Source organism: Salmo salar, chromosome 07 (assembly GCF_965601325.2).
Source record: "Salmo salar chromosome 07, fSalSal1, whole genome shotgun sequence".
Taxonomy (NCBI): domain Eukaryota; kingdom Metazoa; phylum Chordata; class Actinopteri; order Salmoniformes; family Salmonidae; genus Salmo; species Salmo salar.
In genome coordinates this window covers 3,656,157-3,677,500 of record NC_138297.1, presented here as the reverse complement: position 1 = coordinate 3,677,500, position 21,344 = coordinate 3,656,157, and the positions used below count along the sequence as shown (strand labels likewise).

At 47.2% G+C, this 21,344-nt stretch overlaps 1 protein-coding gene across 1 annotated transcript in view; it reads right to left on the bottom strand.

Annotated features, from left to right (window-relative positions):
• LOC106608419 (uncharacterized) overlaps positions 1–14,667 on the bottom strand; it is a 54,452-nt gene extending 39,785 nt beyond the window's left edge. Inside the window, exons 1-5 of the mRNA XM_045721404.2 lie at positions 14,242–14,667; positions 10,643–10,667; positions 5,863–5,903; positions 5,140–5,188; positions 3,620–3,755 (exon numbers count right to left, since the gene is read on the bottom strand). Coding sequence (XP_045577360.2) covers positions 3,620–3,755; positions 5,140–5,188; positions 5,863–5,903; positions 10,643–10,667; positions 14,242–14,416 — 426 coding nt within the window. The 5' untranslated portion in view covers positions 14,417–14,667. The remainder of the gene's footprint in view (positions 1–3,619; positions 3,756–5,139; positions 5,189–5,862; positions 5,904–10,642; positions 10,668–14,241) is intronic.
• Between the last annotated feature and the right edge of the window lie 6,677 nt (positions 14,668–21,344).

Sequence of the window (21,344 nt, the reverse complement as noted above, 5' to 3'; positions counted from 1 at the left end):
GATAAGGTACAGGTAGGTAGGTGGTAAGTTACCTGGTCAGGTGTGGTAGGATAGGGTATATTACCCGTATGGTCTGACTAGATAAGGTACAGGTAGGTAGGTGGTAAGTTACCTGGTCAGGTGTGGTAGGATAGGGTATATTACCCGTATGGTCTGACTAGATAAGGTACAGGTAGGTAGGTGGTAAGTTACCTGGTCAGGTGTGGTAGGATAGGGTATATTACCTGTATGGTGTGACTAGATAAGGTACAGGTAGGTAGGTGGTAAGTTACCTGGTCAGGTGTGGTAGGATAGGGTATATTACGTGTATGGTCTGACTAGATAAGGTACAGGTAGGTAGGTAGGTGGTAAGTTACCTGGTCAGGTGTGGTAGGATATGGGAATATTACCTGTCTGGTCTGACTAGATAAGGTACAGGTAGGTAGGTGGTAAGTTACCTGGTCAGGTGTGGTAGGATAGGGTATATTACCTGTATGGTCTGACTAGATAAGGTACAGGTAGGTGGTGGTAAGTTACCTAGTCAGGTGTGGTAGGATAGGGTATATTACCTGTATGGTCTGACTAGATAAGGTACAGGTAGGTAGCTGGTCAGTTACCTAGTCAGGTGTGGTAGGATATGGTATATTACCTGTATGGTGTGACTAGATAAGGTACAGGTAGGTAGGTGGTAAGTTAACTGGTCAGGTGTGGTAGGATAGGGTATATTACCTGTATGGTCTGACTAGATAAGGTACAGGTAGGTAGGTGGTCAGTTACCTGGTCAGGTGTGGTAGGATAGGGTATATTACCTGTATGGTGTGACTAGATAAGGTACAGGTAGGTAGGTAGGTGGTAAGTTACCTGGTCAGGTGTGGTAGGATAGGGTATATTACCTGTATGGTCTGACTAGATAAGGTACAGGTAGGTAGGTGGTAAGTTACCTGGTCAGGTGTGGTAGGATAGGGTATATTACCTGTATGGTCTGACTAGATAAGGTACAGGTATGTAGGTGGTAAGTTACCTGGTCAGGTGTGGTAGGATAGGGTATATTACCTGTATGGTCTGACTAGATAAGGTACAGGTAGGTAGGTAGGTAGGTGGTAAGTTACCTGGTCAGGTGTGGTAGGATAGGGTATATTACCTGTATGGTCTGACTAGATAAGGTACAGGTAGGTAGGTGGTAAGTTACCTGGTCAGGTGTGGTAGGATAGGGTATATTTCCTGTATGGTCTGACTAGATAAGGTACAGGTAGGTAGGTGGTCAGTTACCTGGTCAGGTGTGATAGGATAGGGTATATTACCTGTATGGTCTGACTAGATAAGGTACAGGTAGGTAGGTGGTAAGTTACCTGGTCAGGTGTGGTAGGATAGGGTATATTACCTGTATGGTCTGACTAGATAAGGTACAGGTAGGTAGGTAGGTGGTAAGTTACCTGGTCAGGTGTGGTAGGATAGGGTATATTACCTGTATGGTCTGACTAGATAAGGTACAGGTAGGTAGGTGGTAAGTTACCTGGTCAGGTGTGGTAGGATAGGGTATATTACCTGTATGGTCTGACTAGATAAGGTACAGGTAGGTAGGTGGTAAGTTACCTGGTCAGGTGTGGTAGGATAGGGTATATTACCTGTATGGTCTGACTAGATAAGGTACAGGTAGGTAGGTAGGTGGTAAGTTACCTGGTCAGGTGTGGTAGGATAGGGTATATTACCTGTATGGTCTGACTAGATAAGGTACAGGTAGGTAGGTGGTAAGTTACCTGGTCAGGTGTGGTAGGATAGGGTATATTACCTGTATGGTCTGACTAGATAAGGTACAGGTAGGTAGGTGGTAAGTTACCTGGTCAGGTGTGGTAGGATAGGGTATATTACCTGTATGGTCTGACTAGATAAGGTACAGGTAGGTAGGTGGTAAGTTACCTGGTCAGGTGTGGTAGGATAGGGTATATTACCTGTATGGTCTGACTAGATAAGGTACAGGTAGGTAGGTGGTAAGTTACCTGGCCAGGTGTGGTAGGATAGGGTATATTACCTGTATGGTCTGACTAGATAAGGTACAGGTAGGTAGGTGGTAAGTTACCTGGTCAGGTGTGGTAGGATAGGGTATATTACCTGTATGGTCTGACTAGATAAGGTACAGGTAGGTAGGTGGTAAGTTACCTGGTCAGGTGTGGTAGGATAGGGTATATTACCTGTATGGTCTGACTAGATAAGGTACAGGTAGGTAGGTGGTAAGTTACCTGGTCAGGTGTGGTAGGATAGGGTATATTACCTGTATGGTCTGACTAGATAAGGTACAGGTAGGTAGGTGATAAGTTACCTGGTCAGGTGTGGTAGAATAGGGTATATTACCTGTATGGTCTGACTAGATAAGGTACAGGTAGGTAGGTGGTAAGTTACCTGGTCAGGTGTGGTAGGATAGGGTATATTACCTGTATGGTCTGACTAGATAAGGTACAGGTAGGTAGGTAGGTGGTAAGTTACCTGGTCAGGTGTGGTAGGATAGGGTATATTACCTGTATGGTCTGACTAGATAAGGTACAGGTAGGTAGGTGGTAAGTTACCTGGTCAGGTGTGGTAGGATAGGGTATATTACCTGTATGGTCTGACTAGATAAGGTACAGGTAGGTAGGTGGTAAGTTACCTGGTCAGGTGTGGTAGGATAGGGTATATTACCTGTATGGTCTGACTAGATAAGGTACAGGTAGGTAGCTGGTCAGTTACCTGGTCAGGTGTGGTAGGATAGGGTATATTACCTGTATGGTCTGACTAGATAAGGTACAGGTAGGTAGGTGGTAAGTTACCTGGTCATGTACTGTTGTTAGAAGTGGATATATATATATTTTATACATTTATTTTATAGAAATATCAGTGCACTTGTCAGTGGAGGCTGGTGGAAGGAGTTATAGGAGGAAGAAGTCATTGTAATAACTGGAATGGAATTAACTTCTCTAGGGCCAGTGGGACGATTTCGTCCCACCTACGTAACAGCCAGTGAAATCCCGTGGCGCGTTATTCAAATACCTTAGAAATGCTATTACTTCAATTTCTCAAACATATGACTATTTTACACCAGCTGCACTGCAGTACTTAATGCAGCTGGTGGCCACACAAGATACTGACTGTTACTTTTGATTTTGACCCCCCCCTTTGTTCAGGGACACATCATTCCATTTCTGTTAGTCACATGTCTGTGGAACTTGTTCAGTTTATGTCTCAGTTGTTGAATCTTGTTATGTTCATACAAATATTTACACATGTTAAGTTTGCTGAAAATAAATGCAGTTGACAGTGAGAGGACGTTTCTGTTTTTGCTGAGTTTATAAAATATATTTTGATTTGTTTAACACTTTTTTGGTTACTACATGATTCCATATGTGGTATTTCATAGTTCTGATGTCTTCACTATAATTCTACAATGTATAAAATATTAAAAATAAAGAAAAACCCTTGAATGAGTCGGTGTGTCCAAACTTTTGACTGGTATTGTCCATCATCATATTATAGGAGATGACGTGGGTGTCCGTCATCATAAGAAGATTAAATTGTCATCCACGCCATTCTTTCTGTACCCTATAGAAGGAGGTATACTGCTGCCCCAGATCATAGTGGTGGGAGGAGGAGGAAGAGGAGGGTTCGTTACCTGTATAGTAGGAGGTATACTGCTGCCCCAGATCACAGCAGCAGGAGGAGGGGGCGGAGGGAATCCCCCAGAAGCCCCGAGGAACCAGGTGTTGGACGCCAGCGGCTCAGCTGATAGGATGGTGATCTCTGGACGGCTTTTAATAACACGCAGAGGACATCAGTATACCACAGGCCAGAGGACATCAGTATACCATCAGTATACCACAGGCCAGAGGACATCAGTATACCACAGGCCAGAGGACATCGGTATACCACAGGCCAGAGGACATCGGTATACCACAGGCCAGAGGACATCGGTATACCACAGGCCAGAGGACATCGGTATACCACAGGCCTGAGGACATCGGTATACCACAGGCCAGAGGACATCGGTATACCACAGGCCAGAGGACATCGGTATACCACAGGCCAGAGGACATCAGTATACCACAGGCCAGAGGACATCGGTATACCACAGGCCAGAGGACATCAGTATACCACAGGCCAGAGGACATCGGTATACCACAGGCCAGAGGACATCGGTATACCACAGGCCAGAGGACATCGGTATACCACAGGCCAGAGGACATCGGTATACCACAGGCCAGAGGACATCGGTATACCACAGGCCAGAGGACATCGGTATACCACAGGCCAGAGGACATCAGTATACCACAGGCCAGAGGACATCGGTATACCACAGGCCAGAGGACATCGGTATACCACAGGCCAGAGGACATCGGTATACCACAGGCCAGAGGACATCGGTATACCACAGGCCAGAGGACATCAGTATACCACAGGCCAGAGGACATCGGTATACCACAGGCCAGAGGACATCGGTATACCACAGGCCAGAGGACATCGGTATACCACAGGCCAGAGGACATCGGTATACCACAGGCCAGAGGACATCGGTATACCACAGGCCAGAGGACATCGGTATACCACAGGCCAGATGACATCAGTATACCACAGGCCAGAGGACATCGGTATACCACAGGCCAGAGGACATCAGTATACCACAGGCCAGAGGACATCAGTATACCACAGGCCAGAGGACATCAGTATACCACAGGCCAGAGGACATCGGTATACCACAGGCCAGAGGACATCGGTATACCACAGGCCAGAGGACATCGGTATACCACAGGCCAGAGGACATCGGTATACCACAGGCCAGAGGACATCGGTATACCACAGGCCAGAGGACATCGGTATACCACAGGCCAGAGGACATCGGTATACCACAGGCCAGAGGACATCAGTATACCACAGGCCAGAGGACATCGGTATACCACAGGCCAGAGGACATCAGTATACCACAGGCCAGAGGACATCAGTATACCACAGGCCAGAGGCATGTAATCAAAGCTCAATCTATCATGATGAAAGACACCAGAAAGCTGAAACTTGGGTGTATCTGATCTGGATCTGATCTGGATCTGGATCTGATCTGGATCTGATCTGGATCTGATCTGGATCTGGATCTGATCTGGACCTGTGAAATGCGTCACTAAACTCAGCCGTGAAACTCACCTCCTGTCTCTGGGGTTGCTCTCGCTCAGGGAAGTGGATCTAGTTGACGCTGAGACAGAGAAACACCGTTTTTTTTTTTTTATTGATTTTTATTTAACCGGGAAGTACTATTGAGGTCTGAAAACCTCTTTCACAAGGGACAGACACCTGGTCAAGAGGGGAAATTTAACCATCACACTCATTATAAAGCTCATAACATGAGATGGCCTAGTCATAATGCCGTGTTCAAAACAACTGGGAAAACTTGGAAATGTCAGACTTCCGTCTTCAGCGCGTTCAAGACAATTGGGAACTCAGGAAAAAAAAAAAAAAAAAAAAAAAAACAGGTACAACTGTCAAAAATCGTTTTGAAGAGTCATCCAACTCGGAATTCCAACTCGGGCCTCTTTTCTAGAGCTCCGACTTTCCGACCTGAAGATCACTGACGTCACGATTTGACTTCGTATTTTCCCAGTTCCCAGTCGTCTTGAAAGCGGCAAGTGCTACTAACACCAGGAAAGATGATAGCTTATATAGATTTATAGCACTAACAACAGTTCCCCCTGATCTTGGGTCAGTTTTGCATTTTCCCCACTAACGATTAAGGCTACGCTTGGTTGAGGGGAAACTGATCCTAGATCTGTACCTAGGGGAAACTTCGTCCAGGAGCAGCTCCTATATACAGACAAGTCATCAGTTGTTGTGTAGAGTAATAAAGGAAGAGTAAAAGACAGGGACACTCACTCCTCTTAATGGCGGCCCTGATGGAGGACAGAGGTCCTTGGCTGGAGGAAAGGAAGAAGGAAAGAATCAAGGGAAAGAGAAAGTGATGTCATTCCTTCATTCAACCTGCTATCTTTCTCCATTACAGAATACATAGTGCAGGTTTCCTTCCAGAAACACAGCTAAGGTGTGTGTGTGTGTGTGTGTGTGTGTGTGTGTGTGTGTGTGTGTGTGTGTGTGTGTGTGTGTGTGTGTGTGTGTGTGTGTGTGTGTGTGTATTTATTATGGATCCCCATTGGTTATAACATTTACAGAAAATACAGGAATGCCAACGGTGGAGGTGTTGTTGTTTATATTCAGAACCACATTCCTGTAAAGCTTAGAGACGATCTCATGTTAAATACTGTTGAAGTAATATGGCTACAGGTTCATCTGCCTCACCTAAAGCCCATTCTGGTGGGAAGCTGCTATAGACCACCAAGTGTTAACAGTCAGTATCTGGATAATGTTAAATACTGTTGAAGTAATATGGCTACAGGTTCATCTGCCTCACCTAAAGCCCCATTCTGGTGGGAAGCTGCTATAGACCACCAAGTGCTTAACAGTCAGTATCTGGATAATGTGTGAAATGCTTGATAATGTATGTGATATCAACAGAGAGGTCTATTTTCTGGGTGATTTAAATATTGACTGGCTTTCATCAAGCTGCCCACTAAAGAGAAAGCTTCAAGCTGTAACCAGTGCCTGTAACCTGGTTCAGGTTATCAGTCAACCTACCAGGGTAGTTACAAACAGAACAGGAATGAAATCATCAAAATGTATTGATCACATCTTTACTAACGCTGCAGAAATCTACTTTAAAGCAGTATCCAAATCCATCGGATGTAGTGATCACAATATAGCAGCCATATCTAGGAAAACCAAAGTCCCAAAGGCTGGGCCTAATATAGTGTATAAGAGGTCATACAATAAGTTTTGTACTGATTCATATGATGTTGATGTAAATAATATTTGTTGGTCTGTGGTGAGTAATGAGGAGCAACCAGACGCTGATCTGAACACATTCATGACGTTGCTTAACCCAGTTACTAATAAACACTCATTAAAGAAAATGACTGTAAAAAACTTTTAAATCCCCGTGGATTGATGAGGAATTGAAAAATGGTATGGGTGAGAGGGACGAGGCTAAAGGTTTGAGGCAAATAAGTCTGGCTGCACAACCGATTGGCTAACGTACTGCAAATGGAGGAATCATGTGACTAAACTGAATAAAAAGAAGAAACTACACTATGAAACAAAGATAAATGACGTAAAGAATGACAGTAAAAAAGCTTTGAAGCAACTTAAATGACATTTTGGGGGGAAAAAGGCAAACTCAGCCCCATCATTCATTGAATCAGATGCTCATTCATTACAAAACCCACTGATATTGCCGACGACTTTAATGATTTTTCCATTGGCAAGATTAGCAAGCTTAGGGATGACATGCCAGCAAAAAACGGCGACGCTACATATCCAAGTATATCCGACCAAATTCTGAAAGACAAGAACTGTACTTTGAATTCCGTAAAGTGAGTGGGGAAGAGGTGAATAAATAATTGTTGTCGATCAACAATGACAAGCCACCGGGGTCTGACAACTTGGATGGAAACTTACTGAGGATAATAGCGGACGATATTGCCACTCCTATTTGCCATATTTTCAATTTAAGCCGACTAGAAAGTGTGGCCTCAGGCCTGGAGGGAAGGTAAAGTCATTCCGCTACCTAAGAATAGTAACGAATGGGGATCCATAAAAACCCCCAGGAAGAGGAGCTGCTGCCTTGGCAGGAACTAATGGGGATCCATAATAAACCCCAGGAAGAGTAGCTGCTGCCTTGGCAGGAACTAAATGGGGATCCATAATAAACCCCAGGAAGAGTAGCTGCTGCCTTGGCAGGAACTAATGGGGATCCATAATAAACCCCAGGAAGAGTAGCTGCTCCCTTGGCAGGAACTAATGGGGATCCATAATAAACCCCAGGAAGAGTAGCTGCTCCCTTGGCAGGAACTAATGGGGATCCATAATAAACCCCAGGAAGAGTAGCTGCTGCCTTGGCAGGAACTAATGGGGATCCATAATAAACCCCAGGAAGAGTAGCTGCTGCCTTGGCAGGAACTAATGGGGATCCATAATAAACCCCAGGAAGAGTAGCTGCTCCCTTGGCAGGAACTAATGGGGATCCATAATAAACCCCCAGGAAGAGTAGCTGCTGCATTGGCAGGAACTAATGGGGATCCATAATAAACCCCAGGAAGAGTAGCTGCTGCCTTGGCAGGAACTAATGGGGATCCATAATAAACCCCAGGAAGAGTAGCTGCTCCCTTGGCAGGAACTAATGGGGATCCATAATAAACCCCCAGGAAGAGTAGCTGCTGCATTGGCAGGAACTAATGGGGATCCATAATAAACCCCAGGAAGAGTAGCTGCTGCCTTGGCAGGAACTAATGGGGATCCATAATAAACCGCAGGAAGAGTAGCTGCTGCCTTGGCAGGAACTAATGGGGATCCATAATAAACCCCAGGAAGAGTAGCTTCTCCCTTGGCAGGAACTAATGGGGATCCATAATAAACCCCAGGAAGAGTAGCTGCTGCCTTGGCAGGAACTAATGGGGATCCATAATAAACCCCCAGGAAGAGTAGCTGCTGCCTTGGCAGGAACTAATGGGGATCCATAATAAACCCCAGGAAGAGTAGCTGCTCCCTTGGCAGGAACTAATGGGGATCCATAATAAACCCCCAGGAAGAGTAGCTGCTGCATTGGCAGGAACTAATGGGGATCCATAATAAACCCCAGGAAGAGTAGCTGCTGCCTTGGCAGGAACTAATGGGGATCCATAATAAACCGCAGGAAGAGTAGCTGCTGCCTTGGCAGGAACTAATGGAGATCCATAATAAACCCCAGGAAGAGTAGCTTCTCCCTTGGCAGGAACTAATGGGGATCCATAATAAACCCCAGGAAGAGTAGCTGCTGCCTTGGCAGGAACTAATGGGGATCCATAATAAACCCCCAGGAAGAGTAGCTGCTGCATTGGCAGGAACTAATGGGCATTCATTATAAACCCCCAGGAAGAGTAGCTGCTGCATTGGCAGGAACTAATGGGCATTCATTATAAACCCCAGGAAGAGTAGCTGCTGCCTTGGCAGGAACTAATGGGGGTCCATAATAAACCCCAGGAAGAGTAGCTGCTGCCTTGGCAGGAACTAATGGGGATCCATAATAAACCCCAGGAAGAGTAGCTGCTGCCTTGGCAGGAACTAAATGGGGATCCATAATAAACCCCAGGAAGAGTAGCTGCTGCCTTGGCAGGAACTAAATGGGGATCCATAATAAACCCCAGGAAGAGTAGCTGCTGCCTTGGCAGGAACTAATGGGGATCCATTATAAACCCCAGGAAGAGTAGCTGCTGCCTTGGCAGGAACTAATGGGGATCCATAATAAAACCCCAGGAAGAGTAGCTGCTGCCTTGGCAGGAACTAATGGGGATCCATAATAAACCCCAGGAAGAGTAGCTGCTGCCTTGGCAGGAACTAATGGGGATCCATAATAAACCCCAGGAAGAGTAGCTGCTGCCTTGGCAGGAACTAATGGGGATCCATAAAAACCACCAGGAAGAGTAGCTGCTGCCTTGGAAGGAACTAATGGGGATCCACAATAAACCCCAGGAAGAGTAGCTGCTGCCTTGACAGGAACTAATGGAGATCCATAAAAACCACCAGGAAGAGTAGCTGCTGCCTTGGCAGGAACTAATGGGGATCCACAATACACCCCAGGAAGAGTAGCTGCTGCCTTGACAAGAACTAATGGGGATCCATAAAAACCACCAGGAAGAGTAGCTGCTGCCTTGGCAGGAACTAATGGGGATCCATAATAAACCCCAGGAAGAGTAGCTGCTGCCTTGGCAGGAACTAATGGGGATCCATAAAAACCACCAGGAAGAGTAGCTGCTGCCTTGGAAGGAACTAATGGGGATCCACAATAAACCCCAGGAAGAGTAGCTGCTGCCTTGACAGGAACTAATGGAGATCCATAATAAACCCCAGAAAGAGTAGCTGCTGCCTTGGCAGGAACTAATGGGGATCTATTATAAACCCCAGGAAGAGTAGCTGCTGCCTTGGCAGGAACTAACGGGGATCCATAATAAACCCCAGGAAGAGTAGCTGCTGCCTTGGCAGGAACTAACGGGGATCCATAATAAACCCCAGGAAGAGTAGCTGCTGCCTTGGCAGGAACTAACGGGGATCCATAATAAACCCCAGGAAGAGTAGCTGCTGCCTTGGCAGGAACTAACGGGGATCCATAATAAACCCCAGGAAGAGTAGCTGCTGCCTTGGCAGGAACTAACGGGGATCCATAATAAACCCCAGGAAGAGTAGCTGCTGCCTTGGCAGGAACTAATGGGGATCCTTAATAAACCCCCAGGAAGAGTAGCTGCTGCCTTGGCAGGAACTAATGTATTTGTATTTATCATTGATCCCCATTAGTTCCAAGACAGCAGCTACTCTTCCTGAGGTCCTGCTAAATTGGTTTATTGGAGGAAGTCAGATAGTCTACTACACTTGTTCAGGAGGGAAATTTCTCACCCAACCACTAGCCCTGATAATACCTCCTAACCTGATAGCCATGTGTGTGTGTGTGTGTGTGGTGTGTGTGTGTGTGTGTGTGTGTGTGTGTGTGTGTGTGTGTGTGTGTGTGTGTGTGTGTGTGTGTTTGTCAAGCAAGGTAATTAACATGATATGACAGTTATCTGTCAGAACTCACCTCAGTCTGTGTTCCTTGTGCCTCTCTGAGGAAGAGAGAGAGAGAGAGATAACAGAGAGAGAGAGAGAGAGAGAAAGAGAGGAGAGAAAGAGAGAGAGAGAGAGAGAGAGAGAGAGAGAGAGAGAGAGAGAGAAAGAGAGGAGAGAGAGAGAAAGAGAGGAGAGAGAGAGGAGAGAAAGAGAGAGCGAGAGGAGAGAAAGGGAGGGAGAAAGAGAGGAGAGAAAGAGAGGAGAGAAAGAGAGAGAGAGAGAGAGAGAGAGAGAGGAGAGCAAGAGGAGAGAAAGAGAGGGAGAAAGAGAGAGAGCGAGAGGAGAGCGAGAGAGGGAGAAAGAGAGAGAGCGAGAGGAGAGCGAGAGGAGAGAAAGAGAGGGAGAAAGAGGAGAGAAAGAGAGGAGAGCGAGAGGAGAGAAAGAGAGGGAGAAAGAGGAGAGAAAGAGAGAGAGAGAGAGAGGAGAGAAAGAGAAGAGAGAAAGAGAGGAGAGAAAGAGAGGGAGAAAGAGAGAGAGAAAGAGAGAGAGAGAGAGAGTGAGAGGAGAGAAAGAGAGGGAGAAAGAGAGGAGAGCGAGAGGAAGAAAGAGAGGAGAGCGAGAGGAGAGAAAGAGAGGGAGAAAGAGAGAGAGAGAGCGAGCGAGAAGAGAGAAAGAGAGAGAGAGAGCGAGAGCGAGAGAGAGAGCGAGAGGAGAGAAAGAGAGGGAGAGAAAGAGAGAGAGATAAGAGCATGGTTACTGAGAGAACAGTAGCTACAGGTTACCTGGCCACTCTTACTACCTTGGACATGATCAGCATCCAACAGGCGTATTCCCCCTGTAACTCCCCCATTCTCAATTTACCTGGTCCAATAGAATAAAGATAGATAACTCCCCTGGTCCAATAGAATAAAGATAGATAACTCCCCTGGTCCAATAGAATAAAGATAGATAACTCCATTGGTCCAATAGAATAAAGATAGATAACTCCCCTGGTCCAATAGAATAAAGATAGATAACTCCCCTGGTCCAATAGAATAAAGATAGATAACTCCCCTGGTCCAATAGAATAAAGATAGATAACTCCCCCTGGTCCAATAGAATAAAGATAGATAACTCCCCTGGTCCAATAGAATAAAGATAGATAACTCCCCTGGTCCAATAGAATAAAGATAGATAACTCCCCTGGTCCAATAGAATAAAGATAGATAACTCCCCCTGGTCCAATAGAATAAAGATAGATAACTCTCCTGGTCCAATAGAATAAAGATAGATAACTCCCCTGGTCCAATAGAATAAAGATAGATAACTCCCCTGGTCCAATAGAATAAAGATAGATAACTCCCCTGGTCCAATAGAATAAAGATAGATAACTCCCCTGGTCCAATAGAATAAAGATAGATAACTCCCCCTGGTCCAATAGAATAAAGATAGATAACTCTCCTGGTCCAATAGAATAAAGATAGATAACTCCCCTGGTCCAATAGAATAAAGATAGATAACTCTCCTGGTCCAATAGAATAAAGATAGATAACTCCCCTGGTCCAATAGAATAAAGATAGATAACTCCCCTGGTCCAATAGAATAAAGATAGATAACTCCCCTGGTCCAATAGAATAAAGATAGATAACTCCCCAAGAACCCGATGGTCACTCTGACAGAGCTCCAGAGTTCCTCTGTGGAGATGGGAGAACCTTCCAGAAGAACAACCATCTCTGCAGCACTCCACCAATCAGGCCTTTATGGTAGAGTGGCCAGACTGAAGCCACTCCTCAGTAAAAGGCACATGACAGCCTGCTTGGAGTTTGCCAAAAGGCATCTAGAGGACTTTCAGACCATGAGAAACAAGATTCTCTGGTCTGATGAAACCAAGAATTGAACTCTTTGGCCTGAATGTCAAGCGTCACTTCTGGAGGAAACCTGGCACCATCCCTACGGTGAAGCATGGTGGTGGCAGCATCATGCAGTGGGGATGTTTTTCAGCGGCAGCAGGGACTAGGAGACTAGTCAGGATCGAGGGAAAGATGAACAGAGCAAAGTACAGAGAGATCCTTGATGAAAACCTGCTCCAGAGCACTCAGGACCTCAGACTGGGACGAAGGTTCACCTTCCAAAAGGACACCGACCCTAAGCACACAGCCAAGACAACGCAGGAGTGGCTTTGAATGTCCTTGAGTGGCCCAGCCAGAGCCTGGACTTGAACCCGATCGAACATCTCTGGAGAGACCTGAAAATAGCTGTGCAGCGACGCTCCCCATCCAACCTGACAGAGATTGAGAGGATCTGTAGAGAAGAATGGGAGAAACTCCCCAAATACAGGTGTGCCAAGCTTGTAGCGTCATACCCAAGAAGACTCAAGTCTGTAATCGCTGCCCAAGGTGCTTCAACAAAGTACTGAGTAAAGGGTCTGAATACTTATGGAAATGTGATATTTCAGATATTATTTTTTTAATAAATTTGCTAAAGTTTCAAAACACTGTTTTTGCTTGGTCATTATGGGGTATTGTGATGTCATTATGGGGTATTGTGATGTCATTATGGGGTATTGTGATGTCATTATGGGATATTGTGATGTCATTATGGGATATTGTGATGTCATTATGGGATATTGTGTGTAGATGGATGAGGGGAAAAAAACAATTTAATCAATTTTAGAATAAGGTTGTAAAGTAACAAAATGTGGAAAAAGTCAAGGGGTCTGAATACTTTCCGAATGCACTATATTTAGGGTGCCATTTGGGACACAGGCTAATTGCTCTTAGTGTAAATGCTTAATGTTTCATTATGCATGAGCTATAATGCATTATAACACTGATAGGAAGGATTTATTTAGGACCTTATGAATATCCACCTCTGAACAGAAACACCACATTTCCTAACTCTGTGTGTGTGTGTGTGTGTGTGTGTGTGTGTGTGTGTGTGTGTGTGTGTGTGTGTGTGTGTGTGGCGTGCGTGCGTGCGTGCTCTGAGAGGAGGTTCCAGGGAGAGCTGATTCACCCCAGGAATGCAGAGGGTAGGCCATGCCAGGACACACACACACACACACACACACACACACACACACACACACACACACACACACACACTTACACACACACACACACACACACACACACACACACACACACACACACGCACACACACACACACACACACAGAGAGAGAGAGTTAGTAAATGTGGTGCCTGTAGATTGTATCTAGGCCTAGTTTTTTTCACTCTGGCCAGAGAGCAATTGTACTTGACGCCTGCAGGATGCATTTGTGTCTTCCCATAACTGTCAGGCTGAAGGAATGTGAAGATTTGTTGTGTTTTGCATCCTCCCTAGCAGTGTCTGAAACAGCACCCTATTCCCTATGTAGTGCACTATTTTTGACCTGGGCTCTGATCGAAAGGAGTGTGCACTATCTAGGAAATAGGGTGCCATTTGGGACGAAATCCTTAGTCCTATCCAACAGAGTCCAGCCAACCCTGACCAGGTATCAAATGAAAGAATGTACAGAAACAGGACTGACTGAACAAAGAAGAAATCCTCTCTTTTTGTGTGTTCCGTTGCAAAACGTTGTTCTACAGTGTGCACTAATGAATATTTAACCAGAGATTGTGGGGAAAGTTTGTTCGGTGAGATATTTTACCTCCAGATGAGTTGGTCAGTCTTATAACAGGTTCCCTCTGCTCTCCTCTCAAACTCTCCTGCTCCTCGTCCTCCATTCTCCTCGCCTCAGCCATCGCAGAGAAACAATATCCTAGTGTGGGAAAGAAGACGACTAACTCGCGCTGCAACTCCGATACAATGGATACCAGCAACATTTCCCGAATTACTCTGAGAAACCGACTGGCTGCCGGAGACGTGCGCGAAAGTCTCCCCCCAAATTTTTTACCAAAACAACACAACAACTCGCATAACTTTTCACAAAATAAGTAATTCGCCACTGTTGGTATTGTTTAAAACTATCATCATCATCAAAAAAAAAGAAGAGAAAACAATAGTTATTTGTTGATGATAATAGCCGGAGAGACGTCTGGCATCTCTCGCTCCAAGACGTGTGTGTCGTGAGCAACAATAGTGGAATCGGCGGTTCGCCTTCAAATTAAAAGTTCCCCATTGATAGTGATGCAAACGCATGAAAATAGTGGGAATCGTGGCACAATTGAACTAGATAATGCTAAATAAGTTTGGAATGTTGTTATATAAAAAAAAATAATAATAATAATAATAATAATTCGTAAATTTTATACAACAACAATAAAAGAGATACAAATCTGTTGAATTCACTGTATCTTCTTCAGGATTGCATTGGGGCATAGGTCCTATATATTACACTGTAGGGTACAGCCTTACCTATGGATCTGGGGTGTCGGCCTACTCAGTGACACCCACAGAACACAATTGTAAATAAGTTTCACTGATATCCAGGAAATGTGTACTTTGTGTTTTACTACGTGCTACCACAACAAATGTAGCTTTCGGAAAAATACTTGTTCTACCTTCTTCAAAACACCAAATCTAAAATCAAATCAAAATTGTATTTGTCACATGAGCTGAATACAACAGGTCGTAGACTTTACCATGAAATTGCTTACTTCACAAGCCCTTATAAGTAAGGCTGTAGATTTACTTTCTTGAGTAGAGTTCATGTACCAATGTTTAATGTATGTAGCGGCTGTCGTGAGAGAGAGTAGACCCAAGGCTCCTCGGAAAAACAGGCTCCTTATGTGTGACTCCCAATCAGCAACAACGAACTTCAGCTGTGCCTGATTGGGAGCCACACACACGGCCCAAAACAAAGAAATACAAAAAAAAAAAACTAGAAAACGAACATAGAACGCCCACCCAATGTAACACCCTGGCCTAACCAAAATAAAGAACAGAAAAACCCCTCTCTATGGCCAGGGCGTTACAGATGTACCAATGTTGTTCCTTGAATGTATATTTTTCAAAAAAAAACAATTACATTTATCTGGAAAAAAATGTGATTACACGTGAAAATTCATATGTGTACTTGCTCTGTGTAGAGCGAAATGTGTAGGCAAATTGCTTTGTGTTGTCATTTCCATCTTTACTAGTAATGTCTTGGGTGCACGGATTACATAGCTGTGATAAATATTACAAGAATTATTGCACATGCTACATGTTCTCAGGGGTGTCTGCATGAAAGCAATATTTGGATACCAGGCCTTGGTCAGGTCCCCCATTAAAGGCCTTGGTCAGGTCCCCCCATTACAGGCCATAGTCAGGTCCCCCATTACAGGCCTTGGTCAGGTCCCCCATTACAGGCCTTGGTCAGGTCCCCCATTACAGGCCTTGGTCAGGTCCCCCATTACAGGCCTTGGTCAGGTCCCCCATTACAGGCCTTGGTCAGGTCCCCCCATTACAGGCCTTGGTCAGGTCCCCCATTACAGGCCTTGGTCAGGTCCCCCATTAAATGCCTTGGTCAGGTCCCCCATTAAAGGCCTTGGTCAGGTCCCCCATTACAGGCCTTGGTCAGGTCCCCCATTACAGGCCTTGGTCAGGTCCCCTATTAAAGGCCTTGGTCAGGTCCCCCATTAAAGGCCTTGGTCAGGTCCCCCCATTGAAGGCCTTGGTCAGGTCCCCCATTACAGGCCATGGTCAGGTCCCCCATTACAGGCCTTGGTCAGGTCCCCCATTACAGGCCTTGGTCAGGTCCCCCATTAAAGGCCATAGTCAGGTCCCCCATTAAAGGCCATAGTCAGGTCCCCCATTAAAGGCCTTGGTCAGGTCCCCCATTACAGGCCTTGGTCAGGTCCCCCATTACAGGCCTTGGTCAGGTCCCCCATTACAGGCCTTGGTCAGGTCGCCCCATTACAGGCCTTGGTCAGGTCCCCCATTAAAGGCCATAGTCAGGTCCCCCATTAAAGGCCTTGGTCAGGTCCCCCATTACAGGCCTTGGTCAGGTCGCCCCATTAAAGGCCTTGGTCAGGTCGCCCATTAAAGGCCTTGGTCAGGTCCCCCATTAAAGGCCTTGGTCAGGTCCCCCATTAAATGCCTTGGTCAGGTCCACCATTAAAGGCCTTGGTCAGGTCCCCCATTACAGGCCTTGGTCAGGTCCCCCATTAAAGGCCATAGTCAGGTCCCCCATTAAAGGCCTTGGTCAGGTCCCCCATTAAAGGCCTTGGTCAGGTCCCCCATTAAAGGCCTTGGTCAGGTCCCCCATTAAAGGCCATGGTCAGGTCCCCCATTACAGGCCTTGGTCAGGTCTCCCATTAAAGGCCTTGGTCAGGTCCCCCATTACAGGCCTTGGTCAGGTCTCCCATTAAAGGCCTTGGTCAGGTCCCCCATTACAGGCCTTGGTCAGGTCCCTCCATTACAGGCCATGGTCAGGTCCCCCATTACAGGCCTTGGTCAGGTCCCCCATTACAGGCCTTGGTCAGGTCGCCCCATTACAGGCCTTGGTCAGGTCCCCCATTACAGGCCATGGTCAGGTCCCCCATTAAAGGCCATAGTCAGGTCCCCCATTAAAGGCCTTGGTCAGGTCCCCCATTAAAGGCCTTGGTCAGGTCCCCCATTAAAGGCCATGGTCAGGTCCCCCATTAAAGGCATTGGTCAGGTCCCCCATTACAGGCCTTGGTCAGGTCCCCCATTACAGGCCTTGGTCAGGTCCCCCATTAAAGGCCTTGGTCAGGTCCCCCATTAAAGGCCATGGTCAGGTCCCCCATTAAAGGCATTGGTCAGGTCCCCCATTACAGGCCTTGGTCAGGTCCCCCATTAAAGGCATTGGTCAGGTCCCCCATTACAGGCCTTGGTCAGGTCCCCCATTAAAGGCCTTGGTCAGGTCCCCCATTAAAGGCCTTGGTCAGGTCCCCCCATTACAGGCCTTGGTCAGGTCCCCCATTACAGGCCTTGGTCAGGTCGCCCCATTACAGGCCTTGGTCAGGTCCCCCATTACAGGCCTTGGTCAGGTCCCCCATTAAAGGCCTTGGTCAGGTCCCCCATTACAGGCCTTGGTCAGGTCCCCTATTAAAGGCCTTGGTCAGGTCCCCCATTACAGGCCTTGGTCAGGTCGCCCCATTACAGGCCTTGGTCAGGTCCCCCATTACAGGCCTTGGTCAGGTCCCCCATTACAGGCCTTGGTCAGGTCCCCCATTACAGGCCTTGGTCAGGTCCCCCATTACAGGCCTTGGTCAGGTCCCCCCATTACAGGCCTTGGTCAGGTCCCCCATTAAAGGCCTTGGTCAGGTCCCCCATTAAAGGCCTTGGTCAGGTCCCCCATTAAAGGCCTTGGTCAGGTCCACCATTAAAGGCATTGGTCAGGTCCCCCCATTAAAGGCATTGGTCAGGTCCCCCATTAAAGGCATTGGTCAGGTCCACCATTAAAGGCATTGGTCAGGTCCTCCATTACAGGCCTTGGTCAGGTCGCCCCATTACAGGCCTTGGTCAGGTCCCCCATTACAGGCCTTGGTCAGGTCCAAGGCCTGTAAGTCCTGTAGGTCCAAGGCCTGTAAGTCCAGGACTTGTACCACCCGGTACAAGTCCTGATTGATCGTGGACTTCAGGAGACAGCAGAGTGGAGCACCCCCTATCCACATCGACGGGACCTCAGTGGAGGGCGTGAAAATCTTCAAGATCCTCTGCGTGCACATCACTGACAACCTGAAGTGGTCCGGCCTCCACCCAGTACCCTGTCCTTAACTTTAGTTACTGTTACTAGCCGGCTACCACCCGGTACTCTACCCTGAACCTTAGTTACTGTTACTAGCCGGCCTCCACCGGGTACTCTACCCTGAACCTGTTACTAGCTGGCTACCACCCAGTACTCTACCCTGAACCTTAGTTGCTGTTACTAGCCGGCCTCCACCCAGTACTCTACCCTGAACCTGTTACTAGCTGGCTACCACCCAGTACTCTACCCTGAACCTTAGTTACTGTAACTAGCCGGCCTCCACCCAGTACTCTACCCTGAACCTGTAACTAGCCGGCTACCACCCGGTACTCTACCCTGAACCTGTTACTAGCTGGCTACCACCCGGTACTCTACCCTGAACCTTAGTTACTGTTACTAGCCGGCCTCCACCCAGTACTCTACCCTGAACCTGTTACTAGCCGGCTACCACCCGGTACTCTACCCTGAACCTTAGTTACTGTTGCTAGCCGGCTACCACCCAGTACTCTACCCTGAACCTGTTACTAACCGGCTACCACCCGGTACTCTACCCTGAACCTGTTACTAGCCGGCTACCACCCGGTACTCTACCCTGAACCTGTAACTGGCTGGCTACCACCCAGTACTCTACCCTGAACCTGTTACTAGCTGGCTACCACCCGGTACTCTACCCTGAACCTTAGTTACTTTTACTAGCCGGCTACCACCCAGTACTCTACCCTGAACCTGTTACTAGCTGGCTACCACCCGGTACTCTACCCTGAACCTTAGTTACTGTTACTAGCCGGCTACCACCCAGTACTCTACCCTGAACCTTAGTTACTGTTACTAGCCGGCTACCACCCAGTACTCTACCCTGAACCTGTTACTGAGCTGGCTACCACCCGGTACTCTACCCTGAACGTGTTACTAGCCGGCTACCACCCAGTACTCTACCCTGAACCTGTTACTAGCTGGCTACCACCCAGTACTCTACCCTGAACCTGTTACTAGCTGGCTACCACCCAGTACTCTACCCTGAACCTGTTACTAGCTGGCTACCACCCAGTACTCTACCCTGAACCTGTTACTAGCCGGCTACCACCCAGTACTCTACCCTGAACCTGTTACTAGCTGGCTACCACCCGGTACTCTACCCTGAACCTGTTACTAGCTGGCTACCACCCGGTACTCTACCCTGAACCTTAGTTACTGTTACTAGCCGGCAACCACCCGGTACTCTACCCTGAACCTTAGTTACTGTTACTAGCCGGCTACCACCCAGTACTCTACCCTGCACCTGTTACTAGCTGGCTACCACCCGGTACTCTACCCTGCACCTGTTACTAGCTGGCTACCACCCAGTACTCTACCCTGAACCTTAGTTACTGTTACTAGCCGGCTACCACCCAGTACTCTACCCTGAACCTGTTACTAGCTGGCTACCACCCGGTACTCTACCCTGAACCTGTTACTAGCCGGCTACCACCCGGTACTCTACCCTGAACCTTAGTTACTGTTACTAGCCGGCTACCACCCAGTACTCTACCCTGAACCTGTTACTAGCCGGCTACCACCCAGTACTCTACCCTGAACCTTAGTTACTTAGTTTACCTTGCTTTGTGCATGGGGGCATTGTCATGCTGAAACAGGAAAGGGCCTTCCCCAAAGTGTTGCCACAAAGTTGGAAGCACAGAATCGTCTAGAATGTCATTGTATGCTGTAGCATTAAGATTTCCCTTCACTGGAACTAAGGGGCCTGAACCATGAAAAACAGCCCCAGACCATTATTCCTCCTCCACCAAACTTTACAGTCGGACAGGTAGCGTTCTCCTCAGAGCCAGCTGGTCTGCGCATGTTCTGACGATGCGGCTAGGGATGCCATCTGAACCAGCAGCCTTGCGAGGGTTAACACGTTTAAATGTTTCACTCACGTCGGCCACGGAGAAGGAGAGCCCACAGTCCTTGGTAGCGGGCCGTGTCGGTGGCGCTGTGTTATCCTCAAAGCGTGCAAAGAATGTGTTTAGCCTGTCCGGAAGCAAGGCTGGTTTTCCTTTTGTAGTCTGTGATTGTCTGTAGACACTGCCACATACGTCTCGTGTCTGAGCCGTTGAATTGTGACTCCACTTTGTCTCTGTTCTGACGTTTAGCTTGTTTGATTGCCTTGCGGAGGGAAAAGCTACACTGTTTATATTCCGCCATATTACCAGCCGCCTTGCCATTGTTTAAATGCGATGGTTCGCGCTTTCAGTTTCGCACGAATGCTACCATCTCTCCACGGTTTCGGATTAGGGTAGGTTTTAATAGTCACAGTGGGTACAACATCTCCTATACACTTCCTGATGAACTCAGTCACCATATCCATGTATACATCAATGTTATTATCCGAGGCTACCCAGAACATATCTCAGCCCACTGTTTCTGCGTCTAGATTATTTTCGCACGCTACCCGGGAAACGTATTCCAGTCCACGCGATCAAAACAATCCTGAAGCGTGGATTCCGATTGGTCAGACCGGCGTTGACTAGTACGAAGCACGGGCGCTTCCTGTTTGAGTTTCTGCCTATAGGACGGGAGGAGCAAGATGGAGTCGTGGTCAGATTTGCCAAAAGGAAGGCGGGGGAGGGCCTAGTAAGCATCCCGGAAGTTTGAATAGCAATGGTCGAGAGTCTTAATAACGCGAGCAGGGCATGTCAATATGTTGATAGAATTTCGGCAGCCTAGTCCTCAGATTTGCTTTGGTAAAATCCCCAGCTACAATAAATGCAGCCTCAGGATATGAGCTTTCCAGTTTGCATAAAGTCCAGTGAAGTTCTTTGAGGGTCGTCGAGGTTTCGGCTTGAGGTGGGATGTAAACAACCGTGGCGATGACGAAGGAGAATTCTCTTGGGAGATAATATGGTCGGCATTTAATTGTGAGGTATTCTAGGTCGGGTGAACAAAAGGACTTGAGTTCCTGTATGTTCCTAGAATTATACCATGAGTCGTCCTTATACCATGAGCCGCCCTTCTGCTTCCCGGAGAGATATTTATTCCTGTCTGCGCGATGTACCGAGAATCCTGCTGGCTTCACAGAGTTTCCTAAGTGAGCCATGTTTCCGTGAAACAAAGTATCTTAAAGGCCCCGATGTCTCTCT